The sequence below is a fragment of the Cavia porcellus genome, unplaced genomic scaffold (assembly GCF_034190915.1).
Source record: "Cavia porcellus strain 051 isolate PalLab524CR breed Dunkin Hartley unplaced genomic scaffold, mCavPor4.1 scaffold_32, whole genome shotgun sequence".
Classification (NCBI taxonomy): Eukaryota; Metazoa; Chordata; class Mammalia; order Rodentia; family Caviidae; genus Cavia; species Cavia porcellus.
The window spans coordinates 30,159,600-30,183,975 of NW_026947515.1; the positions used below are offsets into that span (position 1 = coordinate 30,159,600).

Consider the following 24,376-nt stretch of genomic DNA (forward strand, 5'->3'; position numbering starts at 1 on the left):
GTGCTGGTAATTCAACTCAGTCTCTTGTACTTGCCCAACAGGCACTGTGCTCCTGAGCAATATCCCTGGCCCTACTAATTTTTTTTTTTTTTTTTTTTTTTTTTGATACCAGGGATCGGACTCATGACCTCATGCTTGCCAAGCAGACACTTATGCTGCTAAGTTAAATCCCTGGCCCCCTAATTTTTAAATTAACTTCTTTTCTTTCTCTCTCCTCCTCCTGCCTTCCCCCTCTCCTTCTATTTATCTCTCCATCTGTCTGAGATAGGGTCTCACTAAGTTGTTAAGAACTCCTGCTTTAAAAAAAAAAAAAAAAAAAAAAAAAGAACTCCTGCTTTAGGCTGGGCGTGGGGCACATACCTGTAATCCCAGCATTCAGGAGGCTGAGGCAGGAAGATCGTTGCAAGTTCGAGATTAGCCTGGGCTACAAAGTGAGTTTAAAGTTAGCCTGAACTGCGTAGTGAGACCCTGTCTCCCCCTCCCACCCACCCCCACCCTGCCCCCACAAATAGGGCCAGGGATTTAGCTCAGTGGCATAAGCGCCTGCCTGGCAAGCGTGAGTTCATGAGTTCGATCCCTGGTACCAAAAAATAAACAAATAAATAAAATTTTAAAATCCTCTGCCTGGCCTCAAACTCTCAGTCCTCCTGCCTCAGCCTCCCAAATAGCTGGGATTAGTGTATGCCGCCACACCCAGTTTCTCAAACTAATCCTTGCATCTTGCTTTCTGGTCACAGGCCTAGCTCCTGTATTTTTTTTTTTGTCTTGTTTTTATCGATACCAGGGATCGAACTCACGACTACCTGCTTGCAAGGCAGGCGCTTATGCCGCTGAGCTAAATCCCCAGCCCCATCCCCGCTCCTGTATTTTTTGATGGAGACTCTCCTGTGGTGCTTCCTGGCCTTTCATGCTGTTTGTTTATCCTGTGTCCCCAGCTTGTGTCAGTGACAGAGTGGCCCAGGGTGCTGTGTGTCCCAGCTGTTCCCAAGCCAGTTCTGCTATTCACTGCCTGCAGTCAGTTCCTCTTTTTTTAGGTACTGGGGATTGAACTCATGACCTTGCACTTGCTAGGCAGGTGCCTATGCTGCTGACATACATCCCCAGCCCAGTCTCTCTTTCTTGTCAGGGTAGGTGCCTCAGGAGCTGACCCTATTCAGTCTGATTTCATAGGTGTTTGACTGTGCTTTTTTTTTCAAGTCTTTTGGAAATAGTATTTATTTGAAAACATACTATTGTTATTCATTCAGGGAAATATATCATTGAAAAAGAAAAAAATTTTAAACACGGTATTTACATTAATAGATAGCTTACCAGAAATATTTTTCTTCTGGCTGTGCTTTTTGAGGAGCCACTGTATCACCCTCCACATCCAGGCCCAAGGACATGTGGCTGGGTGTGGTGAAGTACAGTCTCGCTCCTTGGGGGTGTTGGGCTGTGCACAGGTGAGCAACCATGATTCAGGTGTTTGTATGGGTGATGAACTGAGGTTCCTGCCCTGCTGCAAAACCCCTGGACTCTGTCTGCACTCAGAGCTGGGTAGAGGGCTACAAATGGTGGGGCCTTAGGGACCTAATGGATTTGCATCCTGGTGTGGATCCTAGTGGTCGCAGTGGCTGATGACTCTCAGAGGTGGCTTTGGGCAGCAGCCAGACCCCAGTCCCCAGGACTTGTTGCAGGCCCCTAGACTTGAGCATGGCTGAGCATGGTTCAATTGGCGGCATGATGCCTGAGGGGTTCTGGGGATAGAGCTGCATGTCTGTCTTTTGTGGGGCTGGGCCTTAAGGCTAAGGGTGAGTGGAGAAACCCGTAGGTCTTATGTCTATGGCTGAGGCCCTTTTGTGGCTGTCTCTGTGCAGCCGTTGGTTGCCTCCTTCTGGTGGTCATGGGACACAGGAGGAGTCCTCCACAGAGTCTTGGACTCCCCAACTTTCCGGAGGGCAGGTCCCTGATACTTTCCTTTTCTCGCCTGCAGGAAGCGTCTGCAGCAGCTGGGTGAGACAACCCCTGTCTGCGTGTACATGAGGGATGAGGTAGGTCTGGCTGCCCCACCCCCAGTTGCCTGCCCCACCGGGCAGCCCACTTTCCGACCTGGAAACTTCATTGCTGCAAGTATTCAAAGGGTGGCTGTGAGGCAGACTGCTGAAAGCATGATGTGTTTTCTGGAAAAAGCGAGCTGCCGGCCCCGCTGGAACCCACTGCCACTGCTGGGCTGCTCCCAGAGCCGCCCTCAGTGCCTTGTTTGTTTTTTCAGCTTTTCTCAAAGCCCAAGAGTCACAAAAGTGGTTTTATTTTAATAAATATTTGCTTTGCTTCGTATTTTGATCTTTTTCAAAACTGAAAGCGGCATGGTGCAGGCTAGGCCTGGCAGTGAGAGGGCCCTGCATTTGCCAGCCCTGCCTGCCTGGAGGGACCCTCCTAGTGCTCCATCCCCTGGTCTCACAGGAGGTTTTTTGTTTCCTCACTGGCCCAGAGCCCTTCCTGGGTTGGGGGGTTACTGTCCCTGAGGGGCCTTGAGAGGGCTTAGTGTGGACAGGACTTCCCTGTTTGTACCCAGTCAAGGTTCCCTGACCTGGAGCCATGAAGGGCGGGGAACCCCGGGGGCACTGTTCCAGCCAGCATCCTCCCAGGAAGAGGGAGCTACAGGAACTCAGCTGACTCCTTAGTAGGCTGACCCTCTGACTGTGTGTTGTGCTCCTAGCAGAGTCCAGCCTTGGGGAACTGTCTTCTTTGGAGGCAGCTCAGTGAAGGGTCAGCCTGGCCTCCCTGAGGTGCTGCCAGAAATGACCATAAGAGGGAAAGATGGAGTGAGGGGCAGTGTCCCCAAGGCAGTGCTGGCCAGGAGAGCAGCTGTGGCTGGCTATGGCAGTGCTGGGTAGAGGTGCTGTGGCTGTGGCCAGCTGAGGGGGCTGAGGTGGTGGTGGAAGAGGCTTGGGGCCTCCTTTCAGCACAGGCTGTTTTGGGAGGCCCAGCAGTGATGCTGGGCAGTGGTAACTGTAAGCCTGGTGTTCAGGGAGAAAAGTGGGCAGTGTTGGTGGTGTGGGGCCTATTCTCTGTTCCCTCTGCCCCAGAGGAGCTGGCCAAGGAGCCATCAGTGTGTGTACAGCCTTGTGCCCATCAGCTCATCCACCATCTATGTCCTCCATGGCTTTGGGCAGGGCTCTGGGTTACAGGGCATCCACACCCCATCCCAGTCTTCCTTCCCTGTCCTCAGTGGGTCTGATTTACTGCTGAGGGGGCCAAGCTGAGTTAGTGCTTCTTCACTAGCTACAGACTGGACCTTTGCAGAGCATATGGGAAGGCAGGAATAGGGAGGGGTGAGCGGGAGAAGGCATCTGGTCAGCATGGGGTCTGGGTAGGGACTGGTGGGGGCTTTACCCTGGGCACATGGTCCAGGAGAGAGGTCCATGTGTCCTGTTTGCCCTCTTGCAGGTGACAGGTGAGGCCGCCCTGCGGAGCACAACCTTGCAGTCTCTTGGCCTCATGGGGGGGAGTGCCACCATCAGGTAGGGTAGTTCGGCTCCTGGCTGGGGTTTTCTTCAGTTAAAAAATGTGGTCTTGCTGAGCATACTGGCACACACCTGTGATCTCAGCTACTGTAGAGGCTGAGGCAGGAGAATTGCAAGTTTGAGGCCAGCCTGGGCAGCTTAGTGAGTCCTGTTTTATATATGATAAAAGGCTAGGATCTAACTTAGTAGTAGGGCTTTTACCTAGTATGTGCCAGCCTTGGTTCCATCCGCAGTGTGAATTAAAAAAAAAAAAAGCCTTGAAAGAAAGGGTGAAGAAGCAATGTGAGAACTCAGGTGGGGCCGTAGTGCATAGTGTTGGGGGCTTGGCCCTCTTTCTTCCCATCAGTGGTGGAGTGGAGTTAGGGAAGAGGCTATGTGGTGTTCTCAGGAGCAGCCCAGGTGAAGGGAGGGCTGCCTGTGGCATCTCATTCAGTTTTGTCTCCCATTCAGGTTTGTCATGAAGCAGTGTGACCCACCTGGCAAGCAGGAACCTGGGGCCATCCGAAGTAAGACTCCAGGAAGCCCAACTTTCTCCATGTCAGGCAGCCAAGCTCCCAGCAACCCTCAGCTCCCCTTGAATTCTGGGGAGCTCAGCAGGGGAGACCTGAGCTGTCCAGAAGATGCAGATACCTTGGGGACTGGCCTTGTGAGTGGCCTGAAGCCAGTGGAGGCTCAGGAGAAACAGAGTGTGAAAGAGCCCACCCCCACGCCCACCCCCTTCGTTCCTTTCTCTGGTGGAGGACAGCGACTGGGGGGCCCTTCTGGGTTCTTGAGGCCTCTGACATCACCATCAGCAAAGTCACCCAAGGTCTTCTCCAGCTCTGGAGGCCCATCCGAACCCAAGAAATTGAAGCCTGGTGAGGAATCCCAGCAGGAGCCAGAGCTAGAACTGGTAAGGGGGGTGCCGGGCCTTGGACTTGAAGATGCATCGTCTTTCCTGAGGATGCAACTGGGGCTAGTGAGTTGGGGCTGTAGCAGCCAGGGTGTTGTCTCCTCAGGATGGAACTTGTTCAGTTCTGTTGCATGCCAGTTGTCTTGAAGCTCTTCTTCAAACGTGTCATCTTCAGGGTTTTGACAGAAGTGTTGCCATGATATTACCATCTTTTTTTTTTTTTTTTTTTTTGTACCAGATTATCAAACTCAGGACCTTGCACTTGCCTGGCAAGCACTTTTGCCACTGAGTTAAATCCCCAGCTCTACCATCATGTTTTTGCCACCCAAGAATGTTCCCACTTGGCCTTCTTGTCCATGAGGGATGGTGAGACCAGTCCATTCCTTTGTGGTGCCTTGGAATGGCTGCTGTCTACCCTCCCACTCGGTTGGGTGGCTTTGACCAGGCATTTGACATTAAGAAGGTCTCTGGGCACTGTCCCATGTTAAGCACTTAGTCCTGAGCCAAGTCCTTCAGCGTGTCTGTCATGCAGTGCTGGCCAGCAGGTGTGGGGGGCATGCACAGTGGTTTTATGAGGCAGAAGTAGGTGGTGAGTTTCCCTAATAGTCAAATCTGTAATGGGTATTCAGAAGCTAAGCAGAAGGACTTTGGCTTGCCTGGACTGCTCTGGCATGGAAATTTCTGTTGGCTGAGGTTGAACTCAGCTGGGAGGAAAGAACTGCTTTCTTTCCTGAGCCCTTGTGAGATGTTGCTAGTCTAGGAGGGCATCTGCCACCTTACCTTTCCTCTTAGGATGGCTTTATTTAGGTATAAATTGTTATTAGATATAGCACACCCATCACAGTGTAATCCTTTTTTGCATTTCCTGTAGCTGAGTCTGTCACCCTGAACCTGTTTGTTCCCTGAATCTCATTTAGCTGCTGTCCTGGTGATAACCACCCCCACTGCTTTAGGGATGGAAGGAGCCTGTGTTTGGATTGCACCATGTGAGTGGCTGTCAGGTCAGGGTGCAACTGGAGAGCAGGAGGCCTCCTCTGCATCCTGGTGGGTCTCTATCCATACCAGCATCCACCTCTCCCACCTTGCTTCTTTGTCTCCTGGCCTTGGCCAGCTGTAGCCACAACAGAGATTTCTGAGGAGGAAGATATGGTGTGGGCCCCCCACTGTTGCCTGGAAGGCTGCTGTGGTTTTTCTGCTGGTGTGCTTCTGGGACTACACTGAGACCTGAGAGCTGCCACAGGCATCTTTGGCATCAGAATTCACTCAGGTTCAGGTGTAGCACTTGCTGGTTCTCAGGCTCCTCTGGGTGACAGGACCTCCAACTGCCCTGTGTGAGTAAAAGCTTCACGGCAAGTTTCCCTAGAAAATGTGTCAGGTTTGGAAAGTGTGCTGGACGCCTGTCCTTGGCCTTAGCTCCTGGGATGGCGCTGGGCCTTCTCAGAGGCCAGCCAAACAGGCTGTGCTCAGCAGGCCCTGTGAGCCAGCAGCTTCTGGCCTAGTCTGGAGTGTCTCTCCCTGTGGCCAACACCAGCGTATCCTTCATGTTCCCATGCCCTTTGCTTCCAGCCAGAGCTGCTCTTCTCCTGCCTGCATGTGTGGCTGTGCTCAGCATCCAGTCCTGGTTTGATTTGATATATGTAGCTAGGTGTGGGTCAGTGGTAGAGTACTTGCCTAGCGTTCTCGAGGCCCTGGGTCCCACCCCCAGCACTATGAAACAGCAGAGAAATTGATAGAAAAGATTCCATTACTGGGGGGAAAAAATTCCCAGCTGGTAACAGGTGACCACCTCTTTGCTGCCTGTGTTGATACTCTCAAGGTAGAATCTGCAGAGCGCAGGTGATGTCCATCAGCAACTTCAACAAAAGTGGCCTTGAGGTGGCAGGGTGACACCCTCTTGTATCAGGAGGAGCTGATGCTGAGTCCCTGGGGCAGGTGCTGAGCATCTAACAAGTGTAGTATGGCTGCAGGTGTCTGATCAGTTCATCTGAGGAGCCACTCTGTTCCCTGGGGTCTTCCGACAGAGTTTGTTGGCATTCAGGTATGGCAAAATAGGCCAGGACCCTGACCTGGGGCTTTTCCACCTGCACCCCAAACATATATGGGATGCAGTGTACAGAGGAGCTGGGCTTACTCAGTCACACTCAACTCAAGTGTGTCCGAATGAAACCCTATGACAAGCAGGAAGAGACATAGGTTTCCTGAAGCCATGTGCTCTGACGTGCCACAGAGTGCCAGAGAAGGCAGAGATGCCGAAGGCCACAGTTGTACATGGCGTGCAGGGACAGCGAGAGGCAGCATACCCACAGACAGGCAGGTGGCAGGCCCAGGAGGGAGGGCCCTCGTTCCTGGGCTGTGGGGTGGATGGTGGCACAGCAGGCGAGGGCTTGGGTACATGCTCATATTTTCTTTTCCAAACCACCTGTCCTCGGGGCATGATTAGGAGAGCAGCCAGCTGCTGGATGACACAATTCTTTCTGGTTCCAGCCTTTGGCTTTCTCATTCCTGCTGCCCTTGTTGGCTTCCAAAGCATCTCTGGGGCCTCAGTGTGGGGTTGGGCTTTGCCTGAAAGAGGTGGCTCACTGTGGCTTTATGTGTTGTCTTGGAAGCTGGAGTAGGAGCAGCTAGGGTAGTATCTGGATTTCTTGTTGGTCAAGATGGAGGGAAAAAAAAAAGATGGAAGTCACTGGTGGTAACCTGAGACTCCTGGGGCCATCTTTCTTCTGGTTGATTTCTCTTTGTAGGGGGAGAGTGCTAGCAACCTTCCGCAGGCTAAGCAAGAAGCACTAAGCCACGCCCAGCCCTTTTATTTTTGTTTGGAGATAGGATCTTTAAGTGGCCCATCCTGGCCTTCAAATTGCAATTCTGCCTCAATTTCCTGAGATGCTTGGATAACTGGCTCAACTTTGTTTTCACAATTAAAAAAAAAAAATATATATATGTATATGTATATGTATATAAAATCATGGTAGAGGAAATTTGAGAACTGAAGAACCAGTCACTGCTGTAACAAACTTGGCAATTGCTTTGCAGAATCCTTTCCTGGTGCATGTGTGCATGTGTGTATGTGAAGTTGAGTGTAAGGTGGGCGTGAGTGTGCCTGTGTGTATGACCAGGATGCTGCAGGTGGGTGATGACTTATACTCAGCATCCGTTAGGTTCTTGGCTCCTGGTCCCCATTCTCACCCCTGTTTAATTGGTTGTATGTAGTTTATGTCCAACTGTTTGAAGAATGTGGAATGTTTGATTTTTTTAAGGGTTCTTAGTTTTGTAATTAATTCTGTCCTCTAGTGCCCCCATCTTTTTTTATTGTTTTTGCTCTTTTCTGCTCACTGTTGGTGTTTTTTCTTTGTCTCCTTAGTAATGGGGATTGAATTTAGGACTTCTTCCCTGAACTACATCCCCAGTCATTTATTTTATTTTATTTTGAGAGGTCTCATTGTCACTAAATTGCCCAGGCTGAGCTTGAACTTGTGATCCTCCTGCCTCAGCCTCTCAGAATGCTGGGAGATAAGCATGTGCCACAGCACCCAGCAGGAGGCCTCTGTTTTTAAGAGGGGTCCTCAAGTGCCTGGTGTGACCTCTGCTGCATTCTGTACCTCTTTATCCCCACCCAGGTGCACCTGCCACTTCTGGCTCCCATTACTGCACCCCATGCTGCCAGATCGCTTGCATTGGTTTGCACTGCCCTGCATGTTTGCCATGCTCTCTGTCTTGGCTGTTTACTATGACTGATGGTTTTCGCCAGTGTGGTGGGTATAGAATTATATTTTGTACAATGTACTATCTCTCCCAGGCATGGCAGTGCATGCCTGTAATTCCAGCACCTGGGAGGCTAGGGCAGGAGGATTATCATGAGTTGAAGGCCAACCTGGGCTACGTAGTGAGTTTAAGCCCAGTCTGAACTATATAGTGAGACTCTGTCTCAAAACAAAACAAAACAAAACAGTGATTCTGTGATTGCTGTGTGGAGTACAGCTGTTCATGTCGTTATGAGCTGTGTGAACTTTACCTTCTTACATGTGGCCATGCTTTACCCTGCTTGTTTTTCTTTATGCACAGAGATTTGCTCTTGCAGAAATTTCTTTGTGAGTTTATGGGGTAGCCATAGCAACCATGTCATGACGGTATTGATGGCATCCACCATGGAACAGGAAGTCTGTAGTCTGGTTGTGCAGCTGTGTCAAACCTTCGTCCCTATGATTTGTGCCTTCGCTGTATTAGAAAGTCCGTCATCCTCTAGGGCCAAGATGATATCCCCTGGCACACCTGCCTTTAACTTTGTGGATTTGTATTTCATACAGTGATCTTCAGCCTCCCTGGGGACCATGCATGGGGATTTAGCTTTTTGAGACAGGAGCTCATTGTATAGCTCAAGCTGGCCTTCAACTCATGGTAGTTCTCCTGCCTCTGCCTACCAACTGCTAGGATTACAGGGTGCATCCCCATTGTAAGACATGAGATAATCTGGCTGATTTTCCTCATTGATGAATGAGTTTTCCCAGAACTGTCTTTCAGCTCCATGGCCTCTTGCCCTGGACCACACTGGCTCCCACTGGGGCCCGTCTGGAGTGGCTGGTGGACCAAGTCACATCTTTGCCCAAAAATGACTGGTCTAGGATAAATGATTAAGATATAATGTATATACAAATTCCCAAAACCAAATTGTGTTTAATCAACACATACCCAGTTAAAAAAAAAAGAAATGACATGTCTATTAAAGGACTTTGTTCTTTTAAATAATCTTTAGAGTGTTCATAGGTTCCTCAAAAATCACTTTCATTCCATTGGAAGTGAGATTTAAAAAAAAAATCACTTTCGGACATTTATAAAATTGCATTGAGTTTCCTTTTGACTTCTTTTTTTTTTTTTTATCGGTACCAGGGATTGAACTCACAACTATGCGTTTGCAAAGCAGGCGCTTATGCTGTTGAGCTAAATCCTCAGCCCCTCCATTTGACTTCTAAGAGAAAATCTTTAGGCTTTTTTTTTTTTTTTTTTTTTTTTTTATCCGTACCAGGGATCAAACTCACAACTGCCTGCTTGTAAGGCAGGTGCTTATGCCGCTGAGCTAAATCCCCAGCCCCAATCTTTAGGCTCTTGTGTTGTCTCATCTTAGTCCTCATGTATTTTCCACACAGTCTTCTCTATTCTTTAACAGAGAATTTTATTTATATATTTATTTTATTTTTTTTGGTACCGGGAATCGAACTCATGATCTTGTGCTTGCTAAGCAGGCCCTTATACTGCTGAGCTAAATCCCCAGCCCTAGAGAACCTTATTAATATTCTCCTGATGAAAGGTGTTCTGTAGACCGATTTCCTGGCTAGCATCTCGATTCCTGTCATGCTGGGACTGGCTGACTTCTTTGGTAGTTGCAGTATTTCCTCCTGGTTTCTGTCAGGCTCTATGCAGTTTACACTGGGTTTGTCTTTTTCCTTTGTGCCTGTCCTCTTGTCTTTTTCCTGGGTCACTGGGCTTTGTTGAGTAGTAGCAGTGTTAGTGGACATCCTTGTCTTGATCCTTGAAAGGGACAATATGGTTTCTTCGGTAAGGATGATATGTGCTGTAAAAAGCCCTTCTCAAATGAAAGATGTTACGCTTGCTAATTGTCTCATGTTTTTCTTATCATATGTGGGTGCTGAAGCATCCAGACAACTTTTTTAGTGTCAGCCGTAAGAGAATCGGGACCTGCTTCTCCTTCAGCTGATATGTGTGGTGAGGCTCTGGGTAGGTCTCCTGATCAAGCTGCTCTGGTGTTCCAGGCCCTGTCGGATTGCCAAAAATGTGTTTCATTTTCAGCCATGCTGTTAGTTTTGGTTAACTAGCACTTTAGTTAGACTTACTCATCTGTATTTATGAGACAAGGCTGTATGTTTTTTGTTACTCAGTCTTTGTCAAGTTTGGGAATCAAGACTGTACTAGCGATCATGATCAGTTTTTCCAGTACCATTCCCTTTCTGTGACCTGGAAGTGCCACTTGCAGTGTAAGGGCAACCATTTTGGAAAGTCATTGCCATCAGCCCTAGGTTCTGCCCACCATTGTACCTAGTGCTCATGATGGGCAGATGCCAATTGCCTAGGTCAGTGGTGGTGAACCTTTGGTGTGTGTGCCATAGTAGACTGATTGTACCATTGAAAGCTCTAAAAGGTTTGCCTACAGAGTTTGCCTACTCTGAAACAGGCTCTTGTGGGCTGGAGCTTGCACCTTTGCCGTGGATCTCTTGTACTGCACCTTGCTGCTTCTGTAAGGACTGCTGGTCAGGGCACTGCCTGGCTCTTCGGCTGAGTTGTCCTGGCTCTGTCTGGTTGTGACCTCCTGGCCACACATTGGAGGCCTGAAGGTTGCTCAGGTCTCCACTTCCTTCTCAGAAGAATGAGAGTAATCATGGCCCTTGTAGTTCTCTGCTGGAGCAGGTGGGACCTTGGGCAGTTCTTGGTGTTGCTGGGAAGTTCCAGGAGGTTCAGTGACAGGGTAGGAAGATTATTCTGGTCCAGCCATCTCTGGGACATGCCAACAGCTAGGCTCAGGTATCAGCTTCTGCCAACTTAGGTGGTCTGGCCATTGCCGGTCTTAATTTGAGGGAACTCCATTCACAGAGCTCGTTTTTTTTTTGGTACTGGAGATCAAACTTAGGACCTTACACTTGCTAGTCAGGTACTTATGCTCATTCTCTTTATAAAAGGCATTTTAAAAAAGATTTTTTAAAATTTTGTTTTAAAGAGAATAAAGCTAAGCAAAATAAAACAGAACAAGGCTAATCAAAACAAACCAGTGTGACACAGGACTTCAAGACAGTACAAAATCGACAATGGTTACTTACCATAATGCCTCTTGTTGTATTCAGAATAGCTGCAGATACCTTCAGACATAGTAAAAATCAAACAGAGCAGAACAGAATAGAACCAATAAAAACAAAACAATGAATGCAATAAAGGACTTCAAAACAAGACAGAGGGCTGGGGATTTAGCTCAGTGGCATAAGTGCCTGCCTGGCAAGCGTGACGTTGTGAGTTTTATCCCCAGCACCCCCCCAAAAAAAAACCAACCAAAAAAAAAAAAAAAAAACCCCGAGACAGTAGTAAATCTAAAATGACTAGATGACTACCACAATATATCTTGCTATCTTTGAAATAGCTATCCATGCTATCACATATAACAAAATCAAACCAAACAAAATAGAATAAAACTCATGCCTGTAATCCCAGCACTCAGGAGGCTGAGGCAGGATTGTTGTGAGTTCAAGACCAGCCTGGGCTACAAAGTGAGCTCAAGGTCAGCCTGAACTGCATAGGGAGACCCTGTCTCAAAAAGACAATAAATAAATAAATAAAACAACCCAACAGGATTGAGGATTTAGCTTAGTGGCATAAGCACCTGCCTGACAAGTGCAAGGCAAGGTCGTGAGTTTGATCCCCGGTACCAAAACAAACAAAAAAATTCAACCCAACAAAACAATGAACATGATATAGGAATTCAAAATAAGATAATAGGGAATTAACAGAAGCCACCACCCTCAGGAGGAGATCCCCCCTAGATGCCACACTGCATACCATTATCTTCTGAACAGATGATCAGATCACCGGTCACCTACAGTCAGTATCAAGCATCAAATTGCATTTCACCTCAATAGCTATCATTGAAGCCTGTGTTTCTCAGGATCAGCTGGTTGCTTAAGGGGCATTGGGTGGGGTATTGGCTCTTCTTGTTGCCCAGCCCATGTGCTGGAAGGGGCTGGGGACTGGCTGTCTCCCCACCAGTGGTGGCCTGCACATGGCACTGGTTTACAGAGAGGGCTTGCTTCTTGGTGAATTCTGGGTCTCTTGCATTTTTTGTTTTTATTTTTTTTTTTTTCCGGTAGATTCTACCTTTTCAAGAGATTGCATCTCCATGGCTGTGATTTCTCTCCATACTCTGGTTTCCATGTCTAACAGGGTGGCCACTAATCACTGTGGAGTGGGGAGAGGCCCCCTAAGGGATACCCATGGCTCCCTGCTGCCTGCTTCCCCTGACCTCACCTGTCTAGCTTATCTGTCTGTGTCTGTGGGAGATGTGGTAGAAAGTCTCTCCCCTAATCACCAGTAGGCAGGTAGTCCTTTAGGGACCCTGGGCAGGTCTTCTTACCTGGGGTCTTCTAGGACAGTATATATTGGCCTGGCCTGAGGCCCTAGCAGTTGGTGGTGGGTGTCAGAATAAAAGGCCTAATACATAGAGTCTGCCAATGGGTGCTAGTACACACAGCCCACTTGGCTCTTCCTGGGCCCACTCTGTTACTTCTGGCCACACCCCTGTGCCTGCACTAGGCAGAGTCACTCCCGTCCTGTTCCTTGTTGTGGTGCCCTGAACCCTCACCCGCCCTCCTTGTGGAGTTGACACATGAGTGGATTCGAAGGACAAGAAAGCTCCCAGTCCCAGGATTATCCATTCTATTGTCACCGGGCCCTGACTTTTGGGGACCCTGCTTCTTTCAGCCCCTGTGATGTCTGTGCAGTGTGAAGTCCCCAGGCTCCTTGGCCCAGGGGCTGAAAGCAGCCCGTGAGTTTGGGGTGAGTTAGAGTCCAGAGCCATCTCTGAGCTTGCTTTTCCTGGGGATTCCTCAGTCTGCACAATGGGCCAGCTTAAGTCTGGCCTCCTTAAACTTCTCTGCCCTGGGCAGGCCCATGCTGTGTGGGGTGCTGTAGCTCAGAGCAACTGCCCTGGTCTGCTGCACCCCTAAGCACTGATCTTAGGCTCTAGGGTGGGGGTGGGGAGTCTTTGTGCCTCTTCCTGCTCCCTCCTCAGCCTTTGATCTTCGGGCCTGGGCAGCTGATTGACTGTGAAGGTCTGCTGTCCACTGCCTCGTGTCTGTTGTCACCCACACATCCAGAGGGTGGGGGCCTCAAGCATGTGCCTCTGCTCTGTGTCCCTGCTCAGCCCTGGGGGAGGGGCAGGAACAAGAGAGGACTTTTTGGGGAACTTCAAAGGTACACTTTAGTAATCAAACAGAGTTTCCAAGTTTCCCATTAATGTTTTGCCTGTGTGTGGTTTTTGGATTTAAATAAAGACTCAGAAGAAAGAGACAGGATAAAATACAGGCAGGTCCTCGCTGAGGCCCAGGATGGTTCACAGACCCAGGCGGTTCCTGCCTTTGATGTCAAACATTAATTATTAGAAGGTAGTTTTACTGGCGATCAGAACTGGGCTCTGGGAGAGGCTGGAGTTGCCCGGCGCCCCCTGGCCCTGTCCTTTGAAGTCCCTCCATGGCCCCAGAGGCTGCCCCACAACTCTGCGCTCACTGGCCTGATCCCGGAGGCACCCCCATGCCTGTAGCCTCCCCCAGCAGCTGGCATGAGGGCTGATCCTGATCAAAGGCCCTAAGTTCTTGGCCAACCGCCCTCCCTCTCAGGATTTCCTCGGAGCCCGAAGCCTCTATATGCAGCCAGGCCTTCATCCTCTGCCCCTGCCTGTGGCTGTATGACGTGAGTTGCCATGAGCTAAGAAGGCCCCTACCTGGACTCACGCACACCAGGTAGGGCAGTTGCTGCTGGCCTCCTCAGAGGGCTGGAGTCCAGGGCCTTGTGGTTGGGGAGCCCTTGGCTGACCAACTGCCCTTCTCTTTTCTGCCCTAGGGCTTCTACTGGTTCCTGGTTAACCTAGTTCCCGCCATGGTGGGTGGGAGTTTGTGAACGACCCTGGATGCTGAGGGTTGAAGTCCGGCTGTCTAAGAGCCTTAGGCCATGCCATAATTTGAATATCCCCTGAGGTTTGCTGGCAGATAGTCAGTAGCCTTTCAGGTGGCTGGCAAGAATCTCAGCTGCTTTTGGTCCCTGGTGACTTGCAAATGGGTGTGTGGACCTCAGTGTAAGATGCAGGGCAGATGTGTACTCTGCGACCTCTGTAGAAGGTGCCCTGGAGGGTCAGGACCCATGCCCACCGGGCCTATTCTTTGCTGGGCTGCTGCTCCCAGTATTTGAGTTCTGCCCTGCCTGGGGCGGAGGAGTCTCTTCTGAACTGGCCAGGCTCTGTGAGCATAGGAACTCCATACCACCTGCACTGATTCTTTCACTGGGGGTGTTCAGATGCTTTGTCCTCACCAGGAAATGTTTGGTTCCAAAGTACTGACATCACTGCTGTGACACAGGTTAGCAGCTCTGGTATCTCTTTAAAAACTGTTTCTCATCTGTTTATGATGTAACTTTGTCATAGTAGAAAAAGTGAGCTGGGCGTGGTGGCACATGCCTATAATCCCAGCGCTGGGGAGGCCAAGGCAACAAAATGGCAGTGAGTTTGAGGCTGGCCAGGGCTACATAGTGAATTCAGGGCCAACCCTCCACTATGCAACGAGACCTGTCTCAAAAAGCAACCCCCCCCCACCAAAAAAAAGCAAAGGTGAGGAATTACCAGAAGCCCTTCCCACATGAAGACCATCCTGCCCACTGAGTGCTGCTGTGCTGTGTGGGAGCCATCCGAGCTTAGGGGCATCTTTGAGCTCACAGGGAGCTCTCCTGTGCCGGAGGTGCCTCTTGTTGCTGTTCAGGAGTTGCGCTGATTCTCGTCTGTGGCTGGGTGCTGGCTTTCTTACTGGTACGCTCTTGCCAGATCAGGCTGTTTGCACAGGAATACCCAAAGCTCATTTGACCTTAATGAAGCATGGGGTGGCTCTGGGGCCGGGAAGGCCAGGGTAGTAATCTTCTCTGACTCCAGACCCTTTCCCCCACCATGAGACCTGGAGTGGCCAGGGCTCCTGGGGACATTGTAGTATCAGGAGCCACAGCTTTCACTTCTAGCATGTGGCTTTCAGGTGGAGGGCCTGGGCTGATGGCCTTGAGGTGTGCTGATTGGAGGTGGAGTTGGAGGTGAGTGGCCCAGTGTAGCCTGGGTTGGGGGTTCTGTGTTTCTGACTGTGGAAGAAATGGACACACGGCATCTCAATGACTCAACCTGTGGCTGTGTGATGTGAGTTTTCCTGAGCTGAGAAGGACCCTACCTGGACTCATGTACACCAGGCAGGGCAGTTGCTGCTGGCACGGGTACTAGCATCCAAAAGCTATGATGCTTTTGAATTGCAACTTGGCCTTCATGCTAGCTGTGTGTGGGTACTCACTGGCGGGCAGGCTTAGGCTCATGCTGTTGCTGTGGCTGTTGTCTGTAGGCCCAGGTTTGGTGCCATCTCCTCTGGGTGGGATGCAGCACTAAGGCCTTGCTTGGTACTGGGAGGCCAGCAACATACCAAGTCCAGGACTTGTGGGTTGGAGCCCAGGTCTTCCTTGCAGTCCTCAACCCTGGGGTCAGGCTAGGGCCTTTGATGGTGGCTGTGTGCTTCAGCACCTGTCTCTCCAGCCTGTGGGGCCTGCAGAGTAAGGCAGGAGGTTTGGCCTGAGTCTGCTCATAGTCATTTGTTTAAGCTCAGAGCCTCAAAGAGAAAGAAAATCAGTCTTGGCGCAGCACTGGTGGCGGGGACGGATGGACAGAAACTGTCTCAGAAAGGCTGGAAATGCAAGACTAGGTCACCTCTAAATAATATGTATGTGTGTGTGTATGTGTGATCCTGTCTTGGAAAATTACTGTAAAGGAAACCCCTAGCCAGGTATGATGGTACATTATAATGCCAGCACTCAGGAGGCTGAGGCAGGAGGACTGCAGCAAGTTCAAGGCCAGCCTGGGTTACAAAATGAGTTTAAGGCCAGCCTGAATTGTGCAGCAATTCCCAAAAAAGGGAAACTAGGGGCTGGGGATTTAGCTCAGCGGCATAAGCGCCTGCTTTGCAAGCACGTGGTCAGGAGTTCGATCCCTGGTACCGATTTAAAAAAAAAAAGGAAACTCCAGGAGGACCACTTGGTGTTTTATTTTGTCTTTTTTTTTTGGACATTGTGTAGCTTAGGCTTGCCTTGAACTTGCAGTGATCCTTTTGCTTCAGCCTCCCAAGTCCTGGGATTACAGGTGTGTGCCACAATACCTAGCTTCAGGGCCACTTCTGAGGAGAGTGGCCCCATTGTGGTCAGGGATGTCTTCCTGCCTGGCCCTGGGGTTTCTCTGCTGGGGCTGTCACTGACTCCATACCTCCCGTTGCCCATAGTAGCTCCAGCCCTGTCTACCTGTGGGCTGGACGTGGCTTCTTGTGCCTGGTTCTAGACTGGTTAGGGGTCAAGAGCTGGAGAATTTGTAAACCACTGGGGCTGCTGCTTCTGCCTGCTCCCACCCCCTCTCTGTCTTTCTCCTGCCCCTTGTGCCTCCTTTCTGGTTTCCACATGTTCCTTTCACCTGCACATCCTGCTCAAAGCTGTGGCCTGGAAGTCTTTGCCATGACCTGGTGTTTGCAGGAAAACAACCCCTGGACAGAGCTTTAGCAAAGGGGATTTCATGTCACAGTCTGGACTCCAGAGTCCTCTGAAGCAGCAGTGACACACTGTATCCTTGGAGACTCCCCCTCCAAGACCAGCTGTCCTTTAGGCACTGTGTGGAAGTCATCCTGTGAGCTTCTTTTGAGGATTTAAGGAGCCCAACACATGAGTCTCAGATTGCCCCTAGCCAGGTATGGCAGTTCACACATGTGATCCCAGTACTTGGGAGGCTGAGACAAGAGTCATTGTGAGTTCAAAACCAACCTGGATTACAAAGTCAGCTCAAGGCCAACCTGAACTGCATAGCGAGGCCCTGTCTCAAAAAGATAGGAATAAATAAATAAATAAAGAGAAAAAAGATGGGCTGGTAAAAACCCGGACAAAGTGGAGGCTGTTGGCTTCTGGAGAAGAATCTATGGGTTCTACTTACCCAGGACCCATCCGTGTGACCTGCAGGAGAGCCAGCCTGTACTTCCAAACTTTGAAAAGCTCAGTGTCACTTACAGTCTTTAGAGCCTGGCAGTTCAGGTGTGTACCTCTGGGTGCCTCTTCAGCCGCCAGGAGTACTTTTAGCACGCTGGAACCTTGGGCCAAATGGAGCTAAGGCCTCCCCACTGCAAGCAGACAGGGCTGTGCTTCTGCGAGCTTGTCTCATGCACCTCCTTCCTGCATTATACCCAGGGCGGTCTCCTCGGTGGAAGGACACAGCCCATCCCTTCCCGTGCCTTGGCCAGGGTCGTATCTGGAGGTCAGGCCATCGTGGGCATCTTCTAGCAGCAGACCTGGCTGTCCCTCTTAAGTCACTGTGTGCTTCCTCTTTGTTGATGATGTCTCATCTCTAGCTAGGCCTCCGTCCTCCATGTATAAGTCTACCTAAGACAGAAGCCATGAACTCAGCTGCATGGCCTGTATCTAGATGTCCCTCAGAAGTCTCACATTGTCACAGGTAGAGCTTTTCAGAAGTGGCTGGATCTAGGGTGTGTGATTCTGGGATTGAGGGTATGATGCTGTGTGATGCCAGCATTAAGGTGTCCCACCCTGGGTATAAGTACTTACCTGCTCTAAGTGCATGTAGCTTGGATAGACTGTAAGGGACAAAGAGGGCTGTTGTCACCTACTGCTCTGGTATTTCATTGTTTTACTGCCCTCTCTGCTGCGGTGCCCCTCTGCCATGCCTCCCTGCCTCCATGCCAGCCAGCTATGAACTAAAACCTGTATAAACTGTGAGCAATAAATTTTTCTTCTCGGGGCTGGGGATTTAGCTCAGCGGCGTAAGCACCTGCCTTGCAAGCAGGCGGTCGTGAGTTCGATCCCCGGTACCGGAAAAAAGGAAAAAAAAAAAAAAAAAAAAAAAAAAAGATGAAATAAATTTTTCTTCTCTTAACTTTGCAGCACTAAACATTTCCTCTCTTGGGGCTGGGGATTTAGCTCAGCGGCATAAGCACCTGCCTTGCAAGTGTGTGGTCGTGAGTTCCATACCTGGTACCGGTAAAAAAGAAAAAGACAAAAAAAAAAAGAAAAAATAACATTTCCTCTCTTAACTTTGGGCATTGGGTATTTTGTTTCAACATCAAGAAGAGTAATTAAGACAACAGTTGTTGAGGCCACAAGAACAGCTAGTGAGAGCCAGGTACTGGGTAGGGTCTCTGGAGTGGGGAGTCAGGCCGCAGCCCCTCCCTGGCCCACTGCATTCTTTCTGCACTGGAAACCGTTGTGGGAATGTTCCAGTGCTGGTAGGCCTTCTCCTCCCGTGTGAGTTCTCTGGCTGTTCCTGACACTACTCTGTAGCAGTGACTCTTGCCATCATCCTGGCCACATATACTGGCAGTTCTTGGGAGGGATGGCCCTTCTACAGTGGTCATCCAGACTGGTCCTTCTGCTGCCCTCAATCCTTGAAGGGCAGGGAAGCCGTCTGTCCTGTCACCCTGGTCCCTGAATGGGACCTTAGTGCTGTTTGATAAACTGCCTTCTCAAGCAGAGCAGAGCTGCCAGGAGGGAAGGGGAGGGGTCCAGAGTGGTTTCAAAATAGACTTTTGTGTGTGTGTGGTACCAGGGATCAAACTCACAGCCTTGTGCTTGGTAGGCAGGTGCTTACACCACTGAGCTGTATCCCCAGCCCTTAAAATAGAATTTTTTGGCTTTTGATACCGGGATCAAACTCACAATCTTGAACTTGTCAGGCAGGCGATTGTGCCACTGTAAATCCCCAGCCTCATAATAGAATTTTGTCAGCTTTTTTTTTCAACTGAAATTCAGTGGCCCTGAGCATTGTGAAGCAGGCCCCAGGCAGTGCCCAGGAAATTGTTGGAGAGCCAGGTGATCATACATTCCTGGGGACTGGCTTTTCAGACTCTGTCCTCTGTCCTGTGGCTGTGTCCTGGGGGAGGGTCAGGCTCAACATGATGCTGTCCATTGCACACCACCTGTCTACTAGGATTTACTGTGGACACTAATGTGTCCAGGGCTGTCTCCTCCCAGGGAGGGCATAGAACTGGCCACTAGAGAGCTTGCTCTTTTGATCAGAGTTTTTTGTGTAGTTCTTTTTGTTTGCTTGTTTATTTTTTGAAACTGGGTCTTACTACATAGTTCAGGCTAGTCTTGAACTCCCTATGTAACCCAGGATGACCTCCAGCTCACAACAGTATTCCTGCCTCAGCCTCCTAAACAGTGGGATTACAGATGTGCACCACCACACATAGCCTCACTCAGGGTTTTGAGGGCCAGCGCTCCAAGCTGTGCCTACATCAGGATCCTGCCTTGCCCTTCACCCCACCCTTGCTCCGGCCTGGGCTGGCCCCCTGTGGATATGGCAGCTCCTGGTTCAGGATTCGTCCGTGGCCTGCCTGCCCTCCCCTGGGAGCCCAGGCAAGGAATGCGGGCATTGTGGCATGGGGCAGGCTGGCGCCAAGCAACTTGTGATGAAGGGCCTCGGTACAGACTGTGCAGTGGTGGCTGCTGTGTGGTTGTGGCTTTGAAAGAGCAGTCCCAGGGCCCTTGGTCAGACACCTGTGGGCCCTTCCTAGCTGCTCTTCGAGGACTGTGCTTGAAGTCAGAGGGCTTCCTTATTGGAGACACACGAGGAGGTGTGACATGGATGATCATGTGCTAGGCTTTCAGGGACAGTGGCTGGAGTGGGCCAGGAGCACCTGAAACAGGCATGGCATGCCTCAGGCTGGAACACTGTAGATATGGGATTCCCAGACGAACTTGCGGGGGTTGAAGGGAGTTGGAGGGGCAGAGAGGCAGCTGAGCCCTGGGGTCCTGGGCCACCCATCCACCCCTATCTTCTGCTGTCCATGAGCACAAGGACAGGGCCCAGCTGGGCATCTCAGGCAGGCTGGCTGCACTGAGCAGTCTCAGCATCGAGGCGCTGTCCCACCCTCCTGGACACTGCACACACAGCGGGCCTGCCTTGTAATTTTCACTGTCATTGATGCCAATTAGGAGTGGCGCTGTCCCTTCCTCTGGCCCTTGGGTGGGCAGAGGAGAGCCAGCTTGCTCCCCAGGGGAGGGAGAGATGGAGTCGGTGTGGCCTTCGGCTGTGGCTGAGAGGGCAGTGGGGGCAGACAGCTGGGGTTTTTGCCAACACTCTAATTTGGTAGCTGTCACTGCACCTCCCCTCTGTGGAGCCCCTGACGTGGCCTGGAACAGGAATGCCATTCCCCAGCTTGGTTCCTTGATTTTGGGCTCCCCATTTAGGCAGAGAGCATACAGGAGAGCTGCCCAAATTGGCACTTGCCCACTCCCCCGAGTTCCCCCGAGGCGTGCAGGTGCAGGTGTTGTAGCCAGATTTTAGGATCTTGGCCCCTTTGGGCAAGTGAGAGTCTCCATATTGGCTGCTGAATGACTGGTGGGGGGTGACTACAGCTTTGGTTAGGGTCAGCTGGAGGGTCCTATCCTCACCCTGTATGGACAGGCATCGGCTGGGATCAGTCTGTGTGCCACGACTGAATCCCCTAGGGAGCTCAAGTCAGCTGAGGTCGTCTGCCCACAGCCTGTAGACCGGGATCCTGTGGTGTGCCACCCTGACTTGGAGGACCTGCTGGAGGCCTGGCCAGCAGAGCTGCCAGACGAGTTCTTTGAGGTGACTGTGGATGATGTGAGGAGACGCCTGGCCCAGCTCAGGAGTGAGCGGTGGGTGCCCCCTACCAGTTTGCCCTCCCCATACCCAGGTCCCCTCTACTCAAGGACTCAACAGCATCTCTCAGTCCCTTCCTGTAGGAGCCCTGGAAGGAAGCTGACCCTTTACCTCCTCCCATCACAGAAAGCGCCTGGAGGAAGCGCCCCTGGTGACCCAGGCCTTCAGGGAGGCTCAGATGAAGGAGAAGCTGCAGCGCTACCCAAAGGTATGGGGAAGGGAGGCTGTCTGTGTGAGGTGCCTATGGCTGCCAGGTGGGAACACACCACAGCATGTGACCACGGCTGAGCAGCTGGTGCCACTGGCCACTCACAGTTGTCTCCCCAGTGTTGGTGAAGAGGCCTGTGCAGCCGATTCCTTCATTAACCAGCTAATCCCCTTAACATTTCGTGGTAGAATAAATGTTCTGTGTGTTACTGGGGCTTGAATCTTGGGTCTCTTCTCCCGAGAATAATTCATCACTAAGCCATTCCCCAGTCCTAGGATGCGTCTCGGAGCAGATCTAGAGGCAGGCCTCTGTGTGCTCCTAGAAGGCATGTGTGCACACCTGAATGCTGGGCGCTCTCGTCCTCCGCCTGACTCCCATGAGGCGTGGGGCCTTGGCCCCAGGGAGAGGAGCTGCGTGGTGAGGCCTTCCTGTGCCAGGGTCAGCTTAGGGAGTCCCTGCTGACTTCTTTGCTCGTTTTGACCTAGGTGGCTCTGAGGATCCTATTTCCTGACCGATACATGCTGCAGGGCTTTTTCCGCCCCACTGAGACAGGTGAGCAACCCTGGGGTGGACACTGAGCCTTCAGGATTCCTTCCTTTCAGGCCATAGCCTGGCCACTTGCCCTTCAGTCTCTAGGGAGACTAGGCAGTTGTGGGCTGCTCTCCGCTTCGAGGGCTGTTCAGAGGGCCCTGCGTATGCTCTTTAGATGGGCCAGTTGTGGACATGGCTTTGAGCACAGAGCCCCCATTCCATCCTGCAGAGCCCTGGTCTTGGATGCTCTTTGGGGCACAAGTGGGAACACCCAGAGGAAGAAAGGTGTAGTGAGGTCACCAGTGCAAGGTGGGCCTCTGGGACCTGTTCAGAGACAGCTGGTCCCGCACAGAGGTCAGATTGGGATGGTGGACAGGGGAGAGATTTGGGGCACTCTGGGTTGAGATGGGCACCAGGCTATTTGGGGTCAGGCCTCTCCTGGGCAGCTGTCCAGGTGGCAGCCTACATGACATCCGGGGGCTATGGAAGAGACAAAGTCCCGCCCCTGGGATTTAGCCCAGGACAAGACGGTGGGAGCTAAGTTTAAAGTTGATGTCTCAGGCAGTTGTGCCCAGGCCAGCAGGACCTTGGGAGGTGGGGATGGGAAGGCAGGCCTAGAAGCAAGGGGCCTGGGCCTGTCTTGCAAAGCCTTCTTCTCATCTCTTCTCTGCAGTGGGGGACTTGAGAGACTTTGTGCGGAGCCACCTGGGGAATCCTGAGCTACCCTTCTACCTGTGTGAGTCCCTCCTGAGCCTGCCTCTGTTCCATCCTGGTCTTCCCTACCCTGATCCAGGCTTTGAGGAGAGGCTCAGGGCTGCCCTGATGAGTGTCAAACTGGACCTGAGGGCAGGGCAGAGCTGGAGATGGGAGGCCGTCTCATGTCCCCTCCATTTCTGAGCCCTGTTTCCCAGCCTTGCCTCTCCCCTCATCATGAGGCTCAAGCTGGTGAGCGGGGCCAAAGACTGAGAGCTGAGGGGCTCCTCAGAGATGCCCAGCCTGGGACTCATCTTCCCCAGGAGTGTGGAGGGCAGCCCATTTCCTAACACGGGTTCACTTTCTCCCCTCACCCTACAGTCATCACTCCTCCCAAAACAGTACTGGACGACCCAACGCTGACCCTCTTCCAGGTACCCAGGGCCTCATGGGGGTGCCACAGGGGTAGGGGCAAGCTGGGAGGGCAGGGCGCCATACAGGGCGAGGTCTGTGGTTGGGAAGGAGCACCCACCCTGGCAGGCGCTGCTGGCGGGTAATAAAGCCTTTGAGAGTCGGTGAATTCAGAGGGAGCAGTGGCCTCTGAAGTTGGTTCTGACAGGGCTTTCCAGCCTCCTCCCCTTCCTGCCTGGCCCCGGGCAGGGATGGGCTTGCCTTGCTAGCTGGCTTCAGTCTTGAGCTGGGGCTGCTCAAAGGTCCTGGCCCGGGGCTGCTGAGTAAAACCAGTCCCCTACCCCACTTCTGGGTGAGGAAGGGGTCCAGGCAAACCTGACATAGGGCTGATAGGATCCCCAGGAGGGTTGGCATCCTTGCTGGATGAGGCTGGCTTGGGAGGGTTGCTGTTTCCTGTACCCATCTCCTGGGCCCAGCCTTTCTCCTGTACACCCTGAACTGTGCTGGAAATACCTGTTGGCTCCATTTTCTCCTGCCCCGGAGGGCCCTAAAAGTCCTGAGGGTTGTGATACTATGTCCAGGGAGCTGCCTCCCAGAGCTGGGAGGGATGAATGTCCTGTGTTGTCGCTCCCTCCTGCCCCCACACAGCTGAGACCTCTGTACCACTCAGGCCTAATGGTTTCCTCTTCACAGTCCTTCAGATATTTTAATTAACAACAGAGGCAGCCAAAGGCCTCTGCCGAGATCTGGCTTAGGGGTAACAGTCTGCTGGCAGCCAGGAGCCACCACACTGTTGGGGTGAGACGGGGCATGAAGTGGGCAGGGAGCAGAGGATCCGCTGGAAACTTACCAGGGACCATGGGGAAAGGGGTGGGGGCGGGGGTCGAGCCTGTGACCCCTCCAGTCGTCAGAGCTCAGTTCCATCTTCACTTCTCCCTGCCTGCTGGCCAGCCTGTTGATAAACATTGAGTTTGGGAGACCATTTGGGATGGAGGACCAGCCCCCTTTACCCAGCTAGGAGGCCCTGTAGAGCCCTGGGATGCCTTGTCCGGCCAGCCGTGATTCCTGGTGACACTCTGCTCCTGCCTCCAGCAGCCGTCTCCTTTCATCTGTCAGTTCGGCCTGGAGCCGGCTGCCATCTGAGCTGGCAGGGTGGAGGGAAGGAAGCGTGCCCCCACCCCCAGCGGCAGTGGGCTGGCGGGCGGAGCTTTCGTGTCTGTCAGGGCTGTGCTCTGGCTGCCTGTGGCCCAGGGGTGTCTGGGGCTGGACTGCTGCAGCCAGTGACAATGTGGGGGTTGTGGGTCAGCACTGGACAAAGAGAGCGTAGTTTTCTGAGAGGGTCGTTGGGGGCAGTCAGGAGTAAGGAGGGGACCAGGAGAACATGGGAACAGATGTCTCAAGCCCCTGCTTCAAACCTTCCTGCCCCTGAGTACTAGAGTCCTGGCCTTGCCCTCTTGTTCCCCCACCTTCCACCTCACAAAGGGACCCTTCCACCCTGGCAGGAAGTTAGCCCGCTGGAAAGTGGCTGAGGCCCTGGGTGACAGCCCCCACAGCACAGAGGGCTCACCTCTCTTGATGTGTTCTGGGGACCGTGAATCAGTTGTCACCCACCTGTGTCCCCTGCCTACCCCCTTCCATTGTCCCTGAGGTCAAGCCATAGGATATTTATCCCCACCTTT

General features: G+C 51.8%; 1 protein-coding gene across 4 annotated transcripts in view; it reads left to right on the forward strand.

Moving 5' to 3' along the window:
• The window catches only part of Aspscr1 (ASPSCR1 tether for SLC2A4, UBX domain containing), a 38,917-nt gene that overhangs the window by 11,573 nt on the left and 2,968 nt on the right, over nt 1-24,376 (forward strand). For all 4 annotated transcript variants that reach the window (XM_003464906.5, XM_023562922.2, XM_023562921.2 and 1 more), the window contains 8 exons: nt 1,973-2,030; nt 3,430-3,503; nt 3,957-4,398; nt 20,711-20,850; nt 20,981-21,062; nt 21,548-21,614; nt 22,267-22,329; nt 22,668-22,720. In XM_003464906.5, the coding sequence (XP_003464954.2) occupies nt 1,973-2,030; nt 3,430-3,503; nt 3,957-4,398; nt 20,711-20,850; nt 20,981-21,062; nt 21,548-21,614; nt 22,267-22,329; nt 22,668-22,720 (979 nt within the window). The remainder of the gene's footprint in view (nt 1-1,972; nt 2,031-3,429; nt 3,504-3,956; nt 4,399-20,710; nt 20,851-20,980; nt 21,063-21,547; nt 21,615-22,266; nt 22,330-22,667; nt 22,721-24,376) is intronic.